The sequence below is a fragment of the Ovis canadensis genome, chromosome 23 (genome assembly GCF_042477335.2).
Source record: "Ovis canadensis isolate MfBH-ARS-UI-01 breed Bighorn chromosome 23, ARS-UI_OviCan_v2, whole genome shotgun sequence".
Lineage (NCBI taxonomy): Eukaryota > Metazoa > Chordata > Mammalia > Artiodactyla > Bovidae > Ovis > Ovis canadensis.
Genome location: NC_091267.1, coordinates 24,313,014 through 24,331,455, shown reverse-complemented (window position 1 = coordinate 24,331,455; position 18,442 = coordinate 24,313,014). Strand labels below are relative to the sequence as shown.

Genomic DNA, 18,442 nt, shown 5'->3' with positions numbered 1-18,442 from the left:
TGCTTCACTGGTAATGTGTGTGAGAAACAGTGAAATCCTGATTCAGTGCAGTGATGGGCGAGGGAGAGACAATAGGTGAGGTGGCTCTTGAGGTGGGTAGGTCCGGTCTGTCATGCGCTCTTAACTACTGTCAACCTTTTGGAATACTTTCTTACTTTTATAGTTGTATTTATATAGTGATTATGTAACCATAATATATAATCTTTTGCTTGCTTAGCATTTTCCATGATATTTCTCATCTGTGAACTTTTTTCTAAAAATCCTTCAAAAGCATTATTGAATGGATGCATAAAAGATACATGATTGAATGTTTAAATTATTTTCAGTCTTTGCCATATTAAAGGGAATGATTCAGTGCAATGCTTGTATATAGAACTTTGCATGAATGATGCTTTTCTTAAGATAGACTACAAGAAGCAGAATTAGTTAAATATTTAAAGCTCTCAAAAAAAAATTGGAAATTGGCAACTGTTTGGGGGTGGGGCTGAAAGGATCAGGAGGCATCAGGGGAAAAAAAAAAAGAAAAGTTCAGAAATTCAGTAGCTAGAAACTGACATTTTGCCTTACTAATAGTTGGGTTTTTTTGTATCGGGGAATACAAGAATCTAAGATCTCTAAGGTCATTCAGCTCTTATGGTGGGAGGTGAGGAGCGGGCAGCGTGGTATAGATGAGATCCGGTAAAATACAGACTTTGCTGCTGGCAAGATCTAAGAGTGAAATTTGACCGTTTTAGGTAAGTTTAGACATAGCACTCAATCCTATTTAAAAACACTTTCCTTCTGTGTAAAATTAGGCCAATAATGCCCAGTGCAGAAGTTTGTTAGGAGAATTAAAGGCCCTTTGGCCATGTGTCTGGCACATAATTACACTCAATAAATATTAGCTCTCACTATTAGCGTTTGAATAAGAGAGCTATGAAACAATATGTGAAGCGGGGTGGATAGAAGTCTGGATTGCACATATAAAGTGATAAAGTAAGTGTTCAGTTCAGTTGCTCAGTCGTGTCCGACTTTGCAACCCCATGGACCGCAGCACGCCAGGCCTCCCTGTCCATCACCAACTCCCAGAATTTACTCGAACTCATGTCCATTGATTCAGTGATGCCATCCAACCACCTCATCCTCTGTTGTCCCCTTCTCCGCCTGCCCTCAATCTTTCCCAGCATCAGGGTCTTTTCAAATGAGTCAGCTCTTCACATCAAGTGGCCAAAGTATTTGAGTTTCAGCTTCAGCATCAGTCCTTCCAGTGAACACTCAGGACTGATCTCCTTTAGGATGGACTGGTTGGATATCCTTTCAGTCCAAAGAAAGTGTAAGAATACACAGAAAGAAACAGAGGATACAGTCTTTAACAGGAGTAATGGGGTTTTGAGTTAGTCTGGATCTGATGGTCAGCAGGAAAATTTTCTGTCATTAAAATGGTCTCTCCACATAGTATCGCAGTCAGAACCCACTGGTCGGTCACAGTGATTACTAATAATTGTTTTATGTTTGACATATGACCATACATGTTTATTCCGGTATGGACTTCTTTTTTTTTTTAAATACATTTTTACTTTATTCTCAGTGTTCAATGAGCTTGACCTGCCTGATAAAGGCATTCCTATATTTCTTGCATTCTTTTTTTTCTTTTAAATTTAAATTTATTTATTTTAATTGGAGGCTAGTTACTTTGCAATATTGTATTGGTTTTGCCATACATCAACATGAATCCACCATGGGTGTACATGTGTTCCCCATCCTGAACCCCCCTCCCACCTCCCACCCCGTACCATCTCTCTGGGTCATCCCAGTGCACCAGTCCCAAGCATCCTGTATTCTGCATCGAACCTGGACTGGGACTTCTTTTTTATTTAAATCACAGATAATATTAAAAAAAAATTCAGCTGGCACTTTTAAAATTAATTTTTTGGATCAGTAGCAAAGGAAGTTTTTAATAGAAGCAACATAGAAAACGGGGGGAAATGCCCACCCCTAATGATGCCCTCCAGAAATGTTTCCTTGTATTAATATCCCTCAGTAGCACGCTTCTACCAGAAAATTATTATCATCACAGCACTGCTGCAAGGAGTTTGGGGTGATTCAAGTTGAAATAGAATAATACATCTAATCCATGTATCTGTAATGTGATGTGATAAAACCCAGAGAAAATGTACAACATTTTAAACATCACGGACAGCAAATGGGTTTTCTTAGTGTGTATATTTGTAAGTGATACTAATTGAATTTGTGCATAAGATATCAGACAAGTTGTAAGTATTATCAACAACACTTCCTTTAACATACGCACCCCTTCCTGACAGTTGTGTTTAGGTTAGCAAACTGTGTAATGTTACTTTCGGTAAACTTAGGACATAGATTTTTAAAATAAAAAGAATTAGTTCTGTTGAGTTCGTTAAACCAAATTGCAAGCTGAGGTCAGGAGAAAGAAATTTCCCTCTCCCCCTTTAGGTTCTTCTGGCTGGCCTAAGCACTAAATTCATATAGACCGATTGACAGGAGAAAATTAGAAATTTGAAATAGAAGGGAGAGACCCAGAAGGACTTACCACAAGGGCTCAACCCCTCACCCTAACTACCATCTCAGTTAAAGGCAAAAGAGGATGTTGAAGGTAGTGGTTTGGGACTTCAAAGGGGAGAACTTTTCCATAAACATGCGTGTTTGGTGAGCAGATGTTTGCTGGGCCAGGCAGAAGGGCTGGGGAATAGAGTGGTCTTTGGACTGCAGGTCCCGTCGAGTTCCCCCCACCACACACCCACCTCATTCTTTGCAGGCATGTTTGGTTATAGCTATATTGGGGGAGCAGACCCCCCATCTGAATTGTTTTAGGCAGTTAGAGGACAGGTCAGAGTTTCTTCCTGAGTATTTTCTGTCTAGTTTTCAGCTCAAAATAATCCTCATGACAGAGAGACACTTCGGGCTGCCAAGTTTTTCTCCCTTATGTTCCTATAGCTTTATTAACTTTATTACATTTCTTTACAGACACTTTTATCTCTAGGGCATTAAACACAAATCCAGACTCAGCTGCAGAAGGGTAAGGCATCCCTTGGTTGCTTTGCGTGCTGAGAAGGCTCACAAGAGACTTGACTTTTCTCATTTATTTTTAAATGATAATGTTATTTAGAGCAGGAGAAAATGTGTCTTCTCCTTAGGTCACCTGACTCAGAATATAGCCTTCTTATTTCTTATACCTGCTATGTTTTCCGTGAGACAATTACATACCCCGTGGCGGGTCCTGACTTGGAAAATGGGTTTGTTTTTTATTTATTTATTTATTTGTGTTTGTTGAAATTATTCCAGGAATTCTATGAAGGCAAATTATTGCCTCAGCTCTGCAGGCATGCTTTTTTTTTTTAATCTAATTAATGAACCTGTGTGCCTTTCAAGATGATGTCATTAGTCAAATGGAAGAATATTTTCCTCAGCTTCCTCTGTATTCCTTTCTTCCCTTTTGGTGTGTAAATCTTAGATTGGGTGTATAATAGCATGGTCTGGAGATCTTTTAAAAGTAATAATAATGATAAAGCCCATGGGCACATACTCTAGTCGAACTATTCTGTGGTGTGTGTGTGTGTGTGCACCCTCAGTCGTGTCTGACTCTTTGCCACCCCATGGACAGCAGCCCACCAGGATCCTCTGTCCACAGGATTCTCTAGGCAAGAATACTGGAGTGGGTTGCCGTTTCCTTCTCCAATTCTGCGGTGGGTCTGGGCGTCTCACCACCTGGTTGAAGAGAAGATGCTTGCCCTGGGCGTGGAGGACTTGAGGGGCTTGTGTAAAAAGAAGCGCATTGAGCTTTGGCTCCTGGGCTCAGTGAGTTAAGGCCCTTCTTCTTCTTCTTCCTGTTTTCCAAATAAAACCCCCCACAGAGAATCCTCCTTACACTTGTGACTGGTTCATTCACAGTGTCAAGTGTCCAGAAATTAAAGGGTTTGGGAACATGGGAAAAATAAGATTGCATCAGGTGTGGATGGAAGGGAACAAGCGCCATTCCGCCCGGGGAAATGTCTTTTAAGAACTGTGCCTCCTGCAGCTTCTTCCGAGTGTCTTCCCCTTCTGGTCTCTGTGTGCATCTCTCTCACCAAATTGTGCAAATGTGCTTCTCACCTGCCTGTGCCCCTGCGGGAGGAGGCCTGGGGTGTGTGAGCACAGATGTCCTTGGAGAGCCAAGTGCTGCCACTCATTAGTCGGTGAGTGAGTTACCTGCGCCCGGGGAACAGACGCTGAGTCAGGGATGTGCCTTTCGGGGATGCATTGAAGTGGTTTTCACAATCGAAATTGGTGATGAAGGGAGGGAGGTAGGGCTGGGCAGCGGGAGGGGGTGAACTGCGGTGCATTTGCAACCTGGAAGGGGCTAGTCTCCGGGGATGTGTGCAGTTGGCAAGGCTCTTCAGAGTCGACCTGGATCAGGGGAGCAGAGGGAGCTTGAAATCAGCCAGTCATTGCCTGGGGGATGCCCCCGAGAAGGAAGTATTACCTTCAGCAAACTGGCTCTCTTGTGCCGTTTTTTGCAATTTGCCAGATTCATAAATATCCCCTAGGTGAGTGACAGTTTTTAGGAAGAACTTAGCTGAGAAGCATCAGCACCTGGCACTCCTAGCATTTCCTGGGGTCAGGTAGGAAGTGGACCTGGGAGGTCACTGCCATGACACCCCATGATGACTGCCAGAGGGGCCCCGACCCCAGGCTTGAGGTCGTCAGTTCAGGGGGCAGCTCCTATAGCTCATATTTGACCTCTTTTCTTGGTGGGATTTACAGGAAGGTCAGAAAGATGAACTACAGCCCCTGATGCTGTAGGTGGTCTCCAGGTTCCAATCAGTATGCACCATTTTCCTCTCATCACCCAGCCTGCCTCAGGCTGAGGTTCCTGCACTTGTAGCATCAAAATGGGGCAAGAGAGTATCAGGAGTGACCCAAGGGCCCGGATGCTGAGCCTGTCTTCCTGTCTCCATCGTGTAACAGAAGCCTGCCTCCTCCTGGTGGTCAAAATGAATTACACCTACCAGGATGCAATGCTTCTCTTTGCTTGTTGGTCCCTTGGTGCAGGGAGTCCAGGGGACAAGGCAGAGAGCACTTTGAACCTGGTGGAATCACCTTGCTCTTGAAACAGAAGCATCAGTAGGAATGAGGATAACACAGGCATTCCCATTATAATTGTAGTTCCTGGTCTTGTGTATTCTACTTGCCCCAGGAAGCTCTGTGATGTTTAAGGAGGCGTCTCCCTCCAATAGAGGGTGTTTTCCTACAGCAAGTGGTAAGGGCTGAGAGAGACTGACTCCAGCACTTCCAGTAGTTGAACTGGGTGCTGCAGCCCAGCCTTTGGGATGAAGTGGGATGGGATGGGGGTGACCCACTGTGGATCCCCTGCAGGGGAGTCTCGAGTGTGAGAAGAACCTCTGAGGTTTGAAATCATAAGTATTTTCTTTCCACTCCCAGTTTGTTTTCTTTGTTGTGGTTCAGTGGCTGAGTTGAGTCTGACTCTGCGGAATTTCTGATATTTTTATCATAAGCATATGGCAGATGAAATTGTTAATTCTTTTGAGTAGACATGCAGTGTTTCTGTGGGAAAATTCTGCTCAACCTCCACTTCAAGAAGTGAAATTTAAAGTCATCCTCCTGAGAAGAGAGCTGAAATCTTCCAAGGGTTTGCTCTCTAACTGCTTCTGTTTTGTGACTTGGCATTTAGGCGGGAGCCAAGAAGTGGAGAACACTGCGCTCTCATGATGAAATTAGGTGACAAGGACTTTTGATCAGTAAGAAGCTGACTCCAGGCAGATTTTTTTTTCAGTTGGTTGAAAGGTATGGATATGTGTCCTGGAGACAGCAACTGAGAGATGATGAGATGTGTGCCGTGGAGCTTTCTCTAGGGAGTGGCATGTAGCACGTGGAATGAAAATGCTTCTCTGAGCTGCTTTCACTCAGTCCCTGGTGAAAAAGGCAGGGCTCTTTACATGAAGCTCCGAGTAACCACACCATAGCCATGAGCGTAGAACTTTTTCAAACTAACGCAAGATCTCCCCCACTAAGGAAGGCAGGTACTTCATGGTACAGCTCTATGTGGATGTACATGTATGGATAGAAAGTGGCATTTTACAAAATACTTACAAATAATTACTTCATTTTATCCTCACTTCAGGGTTTAAGGCTAAGTGAACACCGAGGATGCTGACTGGTTGTTGCTGTTGTTCAGTCACCAAATCGTGTTTGACTCTTCACAACTCCATGGACTGTAGCCTCCAGGCTTCTCTGTCCCTCAGCATCTCCCGAAGTTTGCCCAAGCTCATGTCCAGTGAATCGGTGATGCCATCCAACCATCTCATCCTCTGTTGCCCCTTCTCCTCTAGCCTTCTATCTTTCCCAGGATCAGGGTCTTTTCCAGTGAGTCAGCTCTTCACATCAGGTGGCCAGAGTACAGAAGCTTCAACTTTAGCATCAGTCCTTTCAATGAATATTCAGGGTTGATTTCCTTTAGGATTAACTTGTTTGATTTCCTTGCTGTTCAAGGGACTCTCAAGAGTCTTCTCCAACACCAGATTTTGAAAACATCAATTCTTCAGCTCTCTACCTTCTTTATTGTGTAGCTCTTATAAGTGTACGTGACTACTGGAAAGACCATAGCCTTGACTGATCTATAACTAGCAATAAACTGGGATTTAGGTGCGATCAAGGCAGCAAGACAGCAGATTAAAAAGCAGAGACATTACTTGCCAACAATGCTCCGTCTAATCAAGGCTATGGTTTTTCCAGTAGTCATGAATGGATGTGAGAGTTGGACTATAAGGAAAGCTGAGTGCCAAAGAATTGATGCTTTTGAACTGTGGTGTTGGAGAAGACTCTTGAGAGTCCCTTGGACTGCAAGGAGATCCAACCAGTCCATCCTAAAGAAGATAAGTCCTAGGTGTTCACTGGAAGGACTGATGTTGAAGCTGAAACTCCAATACTTTGGCCACCTGATGCAAAGAGTTGACTCATTTGAAAAGACACTGATGCTGGGAAAGATTGAGGGCAGTCAAAGAAGGGGACAACAGAGGATGAGATGGTTGGATGGCATCACCGACTCAATAGACATGAGTTTGAGTAAACTCTGGGAGTTGGTGATGGACAGGGAGGCCTGGTGTGCTGCAGTCCATGGGGTTGCAAAGAGTCGGACACGACTGAGAGGCTAAGCTAAACTGAAGGCAGCAAGCTAAGATGCAGAGATTCAGTAGACATACCTCTGGTTCCTTTGCCTGGACCTATCTGTTGATACCACTCTGCTGCTTAGTATGGACTGAACCCCAGAATGAATGTCTCTTGCCACTGCATTAGGGTGAACTTTTCCTGAGGATAAAAATTCATAGTAGTCCTTCCTTTTCAAAATATACTGTTTGTGTTTTTTTTCTTTTAAGAGCTGTTCTAGCAGATTTTCAGTTCAGTTCAGTTCAGTCGCTCAGTCGTGTCTGACTCTTTGCAACCCAATGAATCGCGGCACTCCAGGCCTCCCTGTCTATCACCATCTCCCGGAGTTCACTCAGACTCAAGTCCATCGAGTCAGTGATGCCATCCAGCCATTTCATCCTCTGTCGTCCCCTTTTCCTCCTGCCCCCAACCCCTCCCTTTTCCAGTGAGTCAACTCTTCGCATGAGGAGGCCAAAGTACTGGAGTTTCAGCTTTAGCATCATTCCTTCCAACAAACACCCAGGACTGGTCTCCTTTAGGATGAACTGGTTGGATCTCCTTGAAGTCCAAGGGACTCTCAAGAGTCTTCTCCAACACCACAGTTCAAAAGCATCAATTCTTTGGCGCTCAGCTTTCTTCACAGTCCAACTCTCACTTCCATACATGACCACAGGAAAAACCGTAGCCTTGACTAGACGGACCTTAGTCGGCAAAGTAATGTCTCTGCTTTTCAATATGCTATCTAGGTTGGTCACAACTTTTCTTCCAAGGAGTAAGCGTCTTTTAATTTCATGGCTGCAGTCACCATTTGCAGTGATTTTGGAGCCCCCCCAAATAAGGTCTGACACTGTTTCCACTGTTTCCCCGTCTGTTTTAATCTTTCCTAAATAGTTCTGTGTCATATTCTCCTCCTTTATTACTTTATGAGTGTGTGAGTGAAGGTCACTCAGTCATGTCCAACTCTTTTTACCTTCATGGATTATACAGTCCATGGAATTCTCCAGGCCAGAATACTGGAGTGGGTAGCCTTTCCCTTCTCCAGGGGATCTTCGCAACCCAGGGATTGAATTCACATCTCCCACATTGCAGGCGGATTCTATGCCAGCTGAGCCACAAGGGAAGCACAAGAATACTGGAATGGGTAGCCTATCCCTTCTCCAGCAGACCTTCCCGACCCAGGAATTGAACTTGGGTCTCCTGCATTGAGGTGGATTCTTTACCAACTGAGCCATCAGGGAAGCCCTTTATGTGTAGTAAAGAAGGGCTTCCCAGGTGGCGCTAGTGGTAAAGAACCTGCCAGCCAGTGTAGGAGACAGAAGAGCCATGGGTTCGAACCCTGGGTCAGGAGATGCCGTGGAGAAGACAATGGCAACCCACTTCAGTATTCTTGCCTGGGGATTCCCACAGACAGAGGAGCCTGGCGGGCTATAGTCCATAGCAGTGCGAAGAGTCGGACGCAAATGAGGCGAGTTAGTGTGTATGCACGTAGTAATTAATACCTATGCTTCTTAAACCACGCATCTTCCTCAAAGATGCCTCACAAGAAAATTGTGTTCCATTACCCTGGATCACAATGATAATTATAAATTAGGAATACTTCAACCAGAAAAAAAAATGACTCTTGTACTTGTTTTCATCTGTAATATTTCTTCAACAGCTTGATAATTACATCGTGTCCAGTGGTAAGTGGAAAATATCTATTTAAAAGCATAATGAGAAAAGAAAACTTGAACGTAATGTGTATATTCAAGCAGTTTTTTTTCCCTGCCAATTATTGTTTAAAGCTGCCCTCCATACTTATTATTTTAACCTTGTGAAAGTTTAGCAAAAGTAAACTGCATGAGTTCTAACAATCTGTAACACAGTTTTAAACTTAAAAAAAAAATAACTAGAATAAGTAAATCAGCAGTAGAAAATTTACCTTAGAAATCTTTTGCCTGATGTTCAGTATATAAATCATTCTCTGATGGGTTAACATGCTGTTCAAAGGAACATATGCATATTTTGTGTTCAGCCATCATTACTCCATTTTTGAACAGAAATGTAGCAGCATAAACTTTTGTTTCTATATGCATTTTGCATTTTTTATACAAGTATTCATTACAAAAAAATTAAATATAACATTAATTATAATTAATTATAATGTTAAATATAACATTAAGTATTTCCATCATTGTATTTCATCATTGAGGATCACGGAGGCTTTCTTTTTTAGTTTTATATTTTTAGTGTCAAAACTTTCATGATAAACATTATCTTTCATGATAACATTCTCAGTTTCATCTGATGACTATATTGGCCTTTTTTATGATATGAAAGTGTAATGTTTTCAAAAGCAAAACATTAATAAGTACAGTCCTGACATTATAGTAATTTATAATCATACCCTTCTACATCATCTCAAGTAGTTGTCACAGTTGTTCAGTGAAGTTCAAGTGCAGGTATTTTATAGAGGAGGGGAACCAGGAGAGTAAAGACAAGATCAACAGTCGGGTCAGAAACAAGCAGAGTGGAACGTGTTCATAGAGGGAAGAAAAGTGGGTCGGTATATCGAATTGATTTTTTTACCTCACTAGATTGAGGAATATTTTCCATTTTCAGATGGATCACAGTGATAGATCAGGTAGTTTATATCAGGTCCTAGTTGATTAAATAAATGCAAGAAAAATGTTAGAATGCAGTGTATTGATCTGTTGTTCTTTATAATCTTAAATTGAAAACATAGTGTTATTTGCTCAGTGGTGTTCAACTCTTTGCAACCTCATGGACTGTAGCCCAGCAGGCTCCTCTGTCCCTGGAATTCTCCAGGCAAGAATACTGGAGTAGGTTGCCATTCCCTTCTCCAGGGGATCTTCCCGACCCAGTGATCGAACCCAGGTCTCTCACACTGCAGGCAGATTCTTTAATCAAAAACATGGTATTCTGCCATCTGAGAACATCCAACAGTCTATAAACCCTCTTTATGCATCTGTGTCTGTGTGGAGTACTGTATAAGACTTAGGGAAGCAAGAATAAGAAAGCATGCCTGTCCCTGCAGGACTCTGCCTCTTGGGGAACACAAGGGTATCAATGTGCAAGTATTACCCTGGGCATAGAAAACAAGGTGTCTGAATTCCCTCTCCCTGGTTTCAGAGGATTAGCGAGAACAAACCAGAGACACGGGATGTTATTTGTTTAGTCTCTTTTCTTTCTACTTAATGCTATTAAAACTTAAAAGGATAGAAATGGAAATAAAACAGGCACTACTGTTTCACAAAGTGAATTATAAATTTACAAAATTTACTACAGTGGTTTGTTAAGTATGTGGAATATGATGATAAAGAGAACCCAGCTCTTAGAGTGTGAAAACAGCTAAACCAGATTTTCAGTAGAAAGCAGAATTAAAGGCATTTTGTCAGAGAAATGCAAACAACGTGTCTTGGGGGGGGGGGAGGAAATAGGATTGTTAACATTTCAGTAAAAGGGACCTTTCGTTATGTCGACCTGGGTGTCAGATGCTGGATGAGACGATGGAGGCTGGGTCTATAAAGGGATGGACATACTTGCTCTGCTCCGGCCGCAGTGACTGATCCCAGGTGCCTGGGGCATAGAGAGCCCTCTCGGATGCGGGAAAGAGACACTGGGGGGATGGCCCATGGCCACATGGAGCCTGTGCTTAAGATCTGGGGTTAAACCCAGAGACCATGGGAAGCAATTAGATATATTTGATGAAGGCTGTGACACACCCTATACTATACTTTAGTGTAGTTTTAGGAAGATCATTGCTGACATGCAATGTAACAGCGTAGATGATGTGAGTTATTCAACGTGAATAGTCGCCGGGGAGTTTTGTTACAGCCCAAGTGGAAGATTTTAAGATTCCAAGCTGGGATTATTGTTCAGAAAGACTGAAGAAAGGGTTAATGGGTTAGAGGTGATGAGTGCGTATTCCATTGAGTGTGGGATGATGGAGGCCTAGTGGATTATTATTATTGTTTTTTAGCTGGAGAATAATTGCTTTACAATATTGTGTTGGTTTCTGCTGTCCAGTGTGAATCAGCTCTGTGTATACATATATTCCTCCCTCTTGGGCCTCCCTCCCACCCCTCTAGGTCATCACAGAGCGCTGAGCTGAGCTTCCTCTGCCTGACAGCAGCTTCCCACTAGCTCTCTGTTTTATACGTGGTAGTATATCTATGTCAGTGTTCATCTCTCAATTTGTCCCATCTTCTCCTCATAGTGGATTATTAAACAGATTATACTTCAGGCACATGTGAAGTGTGCTTTGCATCCTGACCTGGGTAGATTATGATGGAATCCAACAGTTTCATGTTCTTACATTGTTATCCAACACAGTGGTGACACAGAGACACTGGATTCGCATCATACTTGGTTCGCCTCTATGCTTGTTTGGTAGCCTTATCATGAGCTGGACTCAGCTAAGAGATGTGTGCCCCTCACTGTGTGCTCATTTGCCAAAAAAAAAAAAAAAGAAAAAAAAAAGAAAAATGTAAATATTTACTTTTGGAGCCACAACAAATATTTTGAAAAAGATATAGAGATGCAGACAGTAAAAATGAGGTTTTATTTTATTTTATTTTTTCTGGTGAGAAATCAAGATTTTGTTATTGCTTAGTTGAATCAAAAGATCAGGTTTACGGGGATATTGGCAAATGAAACAGGCAAAACATCATGAGTTCAACTCTGCTCCAAATTGAGTACAAATCTTTGTTTTTATGGTGTTTTTCATTTATTGCTAATTTGTTCACTTACCGTATTGGGACCATAGAAATTTCTTTTTCCCTGGCCAGAGGTCTTCACTGTAAAGCGTCCTACTCTAGTCTGTAATAGTCCTTTACAAAGACTGTGCAGCCGTGTTTGTGTGTGTGTGGAGGAGGCGGGGGAGACTGCGTTGACACGCATCTTAGATTGCCATTCTGTAGTTTCTCAGCATTTTTCTATGCTGAGCATGCTTCTTCATCACAGAAGGGTATTAGTTTTCCCCAACAGCATGGGTTCCACTTCACCTATTAAGGATAGTGTAGTGGGTGAAGCATTACAGATTTAGTGTGGGAATCATTGATAATTTCATCTCCATCTTAATGTTTCCTGGTTGATCATTTACTTTCAACCACAGATGCCTCTACTAACCTTGCAAATACACCAGGTTAGACTCACAGTGTTTTTATGCTTCTGAATTTTGGCAGTGGTTACAAGCCTAGCAATAGTCCCAGCTAGGAGAAAAATGTCAGTGATGGGGAGGGTGGTGGATTTCAGGGCTCCTGCAATAGATGTGTGCGTGTGCATGTGTGTGTGTGGCGGGGGAGGGGTTGGTGATGGTGGTGGCAGTTAGATGTGGAAGAGAAGAATGCTGATCCTTGAATGACTGGGAAAACAAGAAATATGAGCCGTTTTTACCTTTCAGTTCTTTCGCTCTCAATAATGGAGAAAACTAACGATATCACATAACGTCAAATATGGCATCAGAGCTCAGGCTGAAGGTCAGTCAGGATTTTGTGGAGAGGAAGGTGTCCTCCCTTAACTGAATACCCCGAGAACATCGGATCACCATGCTGTGAAGACAGCCATCTTCAGTTGATAGGAATTAGTTAAATGAATCACAAGGGCTGGTCCCATGAATGGGAGTCCATACCTTTGGTTAAAGATGCAGCCTGGGTATTACGTATGTATTTCCATGGTCAGAAGCTCTTTCTAATATTTCACACTACCATCAGCAATAGTGTAGAGACCCTCTGCTAATGCAGAGAGGAACAGATGAGGCAAGGAGGGGTCGAGAGAGTGGCTGTGAGAGGTGTGTGCAGCGGGGGACTCTGCTCCTTGCTTGTGCTGTCACTCCAGTCGTGTTTGACTCTTTGCGACTCCGTGGACTGTGGCCCACCAGGCTCTTCTGTCCATTGGATTCTCCAGGCAAGAACACTGGAGTCGGCAACCATTCACTTCTCCAGGGGATCTTCCCAGCCCAGGGGCTGAACCTGCATCTCCTGCATTGACAGACGGATCCTTTACCACTGAGCCACCAGGGGAGCCCCGCTTTATTCTCACCTGTCATCTTTTGTCTCTGGACTCAGGTCTTTATATTGTTGAATGTGGTGGAGTCTACTGCTGTTCTTTGATGTCAGAAAGGTCCCTTCTGGCACATTGTGAAGGGTGTTGATGTAAACCCCTGGAAGCATTGAGCATCTTTAAGATCTAGGGGGGCGATCTGGTGGGGATGGGTTGTTTATTCTGCCCTGGGTTGAGTTCTCCTTTGTAGCAGCTTTTAATGTCCTCCCCTCACAGGACACAGCATGTCCACCAGAGGCAGGATCCCAGTGCAGGAGCAGAGGACGGGCTTTCCACCAGGCTGTGCGTGCTGTGCGCTGAGTCCCTTTAGTCGTGTCCAGCTCTTTGCAACCCCGTAGACTGTAGCCCGCCGGGCTCCTCTGTCCATGGGATTTTCCAGGCAAGAATACTGGAGTGGGTTGCCATGCCCTCCTCCAGGGGATCTTCCGGACCTGGGATCGAACCCACATCTCTCATGCCTCTTGCATTGGCAGCTTCTTTACCACTAGCGCCACCTGTAGGGATGCAGCTGCAGAGGGGCCACGTGACCGCAGGCCTTTCTCTACCTCAGTTTCCTAATCTGTTAAAAGGATGATGAAGTCAGTTAGTGTGAGCCTGGGATGGGTTACTCTGTAGAGAATATTAACAGTAGTTCCTGGAACACAGGGAGTACTCAATAAGTCAAACTTTAGGGATTTTTAGCTTGTCTCATACAAGCTATTACATATGTATGTAATAGACACCCTGAGAATGACATAAGAAAATTAAATAATTCATTATATTTCAAGAACACATCTTCTCCATATGCTGGATAATCTTGCTGCAGAGTGATTCACTCGCTAATGCAACTCTGAACAAAGCTAAATTAAAACTTGTGCCAGAAATTAATTTTTTGGTATCATTTTGTCCTGGCCGAAAACTACAGAAACAAAAGCATGAATCAGGTACTTAAGTATTCCAAAGCCGAGTATAAACACAGCTGTTACAGTGCAATGGAAGGATCACTCACAGAAATTCATGGTACAAATGCAGTATCCTCAACAGCTAAAGATGGAAATGGACTGGGTACCTACTTGCCTGAATAGTTTCTCATATCCTATATTTTTCGCACTTGGTCTTTTTCTTGCGATGGCAGGTGGATTCTTACAATGAATCCACTCAGTGGATTCCACTGAGCCACCTGGGAAGCCCCATGCACCTTGTCTTTTAAAGAGTGCCAACATAGTTTTGAGTGCCAACATAGTTCTGCAAGGCAGCCTTGCTATTTGGTAAATTGGGTTTTCGCCTTTGTATTAATTGCAGTCCAGAATCACAGCAGTTCCTGAGGATAAAAGATTGTTGAAATTCCGGATTGGGTGCTGCATTTCTCAGGTTATGAAGTTCAGGGAAAGATGTAATTATTTCCGAGTTTCCTCAGGTTCCTCTGTTCGACATAATGTTCTGACATACACAGAAGGGACAGCTCCAGATATGAAATGCAAATCAGTAGGGGCTGCCCCTGCAGCCAGAGCCGGGGTTAATCATGCAAATCTAATGCAGTGCTTGGTATTTCAAGAAAGGTTTTAGTTGAAGTCTCAAGCACATATTGATTTAAAATTCCTACTTCAGAGAGCAGTGTAATTTTTTTTCCAGCTTCAAATTTTAAAATATAGAAGGATTTGGAGACTCATTTAGTGACTGGACAGCCATCCATACTTAATAATCATGAGAAGTTGTGGGGGTGCTAGGAAAGGGTACCCGAAAAGGATGTGATGATTTCTAAGCACTTTACATAATGTATCAGATCTAAACTTATGAATGCTTTCGAACAAGTCCCTTTGCTTGGAATATGATTGAATTGACTGGTTGTACATGTTTACTGAATATCTGCTCTGGTCAGTGAAGATGGCTAAAACTGGCAAAGATAGACAAGTTTCTAACTTTGGGAATGATATAAAATTCCTTTGGAAGTGAGGCTGGGTACCAGAAGAAATGCAATTGTCTTGCTCACGAGTGCAAGCTGACACATTCTAAATAGCCTTTTCCACTGTGCACAATACGGGCCCGCTTATCTTTCCAAGAACAATAAAATTTCATGTGCTGCTGCCTGACATTTAGAATTATTTTTACGTATCTCCGTATCGCTGACTCTCTTGTAAGTTAATCTCATCTCACATGAATTTTTCACCAGCTTCACTCTGATGTTGATAAAGGAGATGGTTCCATCAAATACATCTTGTCAGGCGAAGGGGCAAGTTCCATTTTCATTATTGATGAGAACACTGGGGATATTCATGCTACCAAGAGGCTGGATCGCGAGGAGCAAGCCTACTACACACTTCGAGCCCAGGCATTGGACCGGCTCACCAACAAGCCCGTGGAACCCGAGTCCGAGTTCGTCATCAAGATTCAGGACATCAACGACAACGAACCCAGATTCTTGGATGGCCCGTATACGGCAGGGGTTCCCGAAATGTCGCCTGTGGGTGAGTAAGCGCAAGTTGGTCTGGCACTATCTGATTTGGGGAGGTTTGTGTTTAAAATTAAATCATCATAAGTACCAGAAAAATATCACATTAATATTTGTATAGAAATTACTATTTTGAGTGAGGGAATGTTTGAGATGTGTTAGTGGCCAGTGTCTAAATTCTACTTTTTGACACATTATTTTATTTGTACGGAAATTTGGAAATTCTTCTTTTACACTGCTCAGTGTCTTCAAGAAATTACGTAGGTCTTAGCATCCCTTTTCAATTTAATATTTAAAATATAAAAAATGAGGGAAGCCCCTGGCAGACCAGTGGTTAGAATTTGGTGCTTTCACTGACCAGACCCTGGGTTTGATCCTTGATAGGGGAACTAAGATCCTACAGGCTGTGTGGTACAGCTCACCAACCCCTGCCCCCACCAAAAAAAAAATTAAAATTATGCTTAAGAGGTTTAAAAAAAAATCTTCTGAATAAACTTAGTATCAAACAAACAAACAAAAAATCCAGACACATTCTTGTGATGGTTTAGTTTTCTTTCTCCCCATGTTAGGATAATAATTCACTATTCTAAGCATGTCTCTAGGGCCAGGGTATCAGGTAGACTATCAGTGTAGCCAGGCTAACATGTGGTCTGTTTCTTGTAGAGTGTGCTTCAGCCCATAAATGTCCATTCACCTGCCACCACTAATCTTTTTGTAATTTCTCCAGAAATTTAGATGCATGAGAATTTATACTCAAATGTATACTGTTTATAATGATGGTAAGGTGATGCTCAGTGTGAGATATATAAAAGAATAATGAAGGCTGTTATACCAACAGGGCTTCTGACCATTGCCCCATGACTGGAAAAATAGAAAGTAGATTACCTTTAGTATATACTGTATTTCAAATACTATTAAATTCTCTTTTAAATTCCACTTGTTTAGCTACCTTTGGAATAGTTTTCAGCCAGTATGTAACTTAGATATGGATGATCTTACAAGATAATAAAAAAAAAATTGAGGCTAGAACAGAGACCAGTTGATTTATATATTTCATTTCCTGTTGTTTATGGTACCAAAGGAGGAAGTTTATTTAAAATAATAATGGAGCTTGTATTTTTACACCTATTTCAACTCAGGTCTTTAACTCGAAAGTTTTGTGTATATATGCTCAGTCATGTCTGACTCTTTGAGACCCCAGGGTCTTTGAGATCCCAGGTTCTTCTGTCCATGGGATTTCTCAGTCAAGAATACTGGCGCAGGTTGCCATTTCCTACTCAAAGTTATCTTCCTGACCCAGGGATTGAATCTATGTCTCTTGTTTCTCTTGCATTGGCTGGCAGGATCTTAACCACTGTGCCACCTGGGAACCCCTGAAAATGTTACCAATGTGATATAATACTTGACTGATTGTGACTTGTTGTATTTTATTGATTGATTGTGATTTGTTTTACTTGAAATAAAGGTCATTGCATTCATTCCAGCTTTTCATCTGTACATCTGCTATGCAGGGAACTGGAATTGCAAAGATGTGTATTGCTGCTGTTGCTGCTAAGTCGCTTCAGTTGTGTCCGACTCTGTGCGACCCCATAGACGGGAGCCCACCAGGCTCCCCTGTCCCTGGGATTCTCCAGGCACTGGAGTGGGTTGCCATTTCCTTCTCCAATGCATGAAAGTGAAAAGTGAAAGTGAAGTCGCTCAGTCGTGTCTGACTCTTCGCGACCCCATGGACTGCAGCCTACCAGGCTCCTCCTTCCATGGGATTTTCCAGGGAAGAGTACTGGAGTGGGGTGCCATTGCCTTCTCCATGTACGCTTTAGGGAAATCACAATTTAGAGACCCTGAATTTCTGTTCCTATCAGATGGGAGCTAATTGCTAAGTCACTTCAGTCGTGTCCGACTCTGTGCAACCCCATAGACGGCAGCCCACCAGGCTCCCCCGTCCCTGGGATTATCCAGGCAAGAACACTGGAGTGGGTTGCCATTTTCTTCTCCAATGCATGGAAGCAAAAGGTGAAAGTGAAGTCGCTTAGTCATGTCCGACTTAGCGACCCCATGGACTGCAGCCCACCAGGCTCCTCCATCCATGGGATTTTCCAGGCAAGTTACTGGAGTGGGGAGCCATTGCCTTCTCCGAGGGAACATTATTTTGGGACTGTGACTCTAGCCGCTGAAGAAATAACTGAAAATGAACCAAGGGTGCTTGTGGTCAGGAAAAGTTCTAAACCACAGTGGCAGCAGCTGCCTATAATTATCTTCTGTGTAAACATTCTTTGACCAAACAGGCTTATTCACACCCTTTCAATACCACCCGCACCTTCAGAATGCTTCCTGCTGCTCTCATTTAATGACAAAAACAACAAATATGATGACAGCAACAATAATGAGATTTGGGAGGTTTTAGAGAGTCCTCCCCAAAGTAGTAATGTTTAGAGAAACAGGAGGTTTTGAAGTGTGTGTAAGCAATTCAGTTCAATGCTGCAATTCTCCTGGGCATTTTTGGTAGTTTTTGTGGGCTTGATAAGGCTTTCCTCTCCTAAGCAGAAGATAGCAGTGAAATTGGATTAATGTGAGCTTTTTGTTCTAGAGGTTGAACAGCGCACTGTAGTTTTAGTTCCAGTGGTACCACTCTGAATCAAACAATACGACTATTATACACATGTGTAAGTTATTTTAGTTATTTGATTGATTCCCGCAGGGTCAGGACTTTTTAGAAAATGATTTTCAAATGTCTTCCGGATTTATTTGACAGTGAGAGAGTTCACTGGATTAAACATCCAAACTTGAGCTAAG

General features: G+C 42.7%; 1 protein-coding gene across 3 annotated transcripts in view; it reads left to right on the top strand.

Annotated features, from left to right (window-relative positions):
* CDH7 (cadherin 7) overlaps nucleotides 1-18,442 on the top strand; it is a 141,333-nt gene that overhangs the window by 51,769 nt on the left and 71,122 nt on the right. For all 3 annotated transcript variants that reach the window (XM_069569164.1, XM_069569162.1, XM_069569163.1), the window contains one exon: nucleotides 15,371-15,665. In XM_069569164.1, the coding sequence (XP_069425265.1) occupies nucleotides 15,371-15,665 (295 nt within the window). The remainder of the gene's footprint in view (nucleotides 1-15,370; nucleotides 15,666-18,442) is intronic.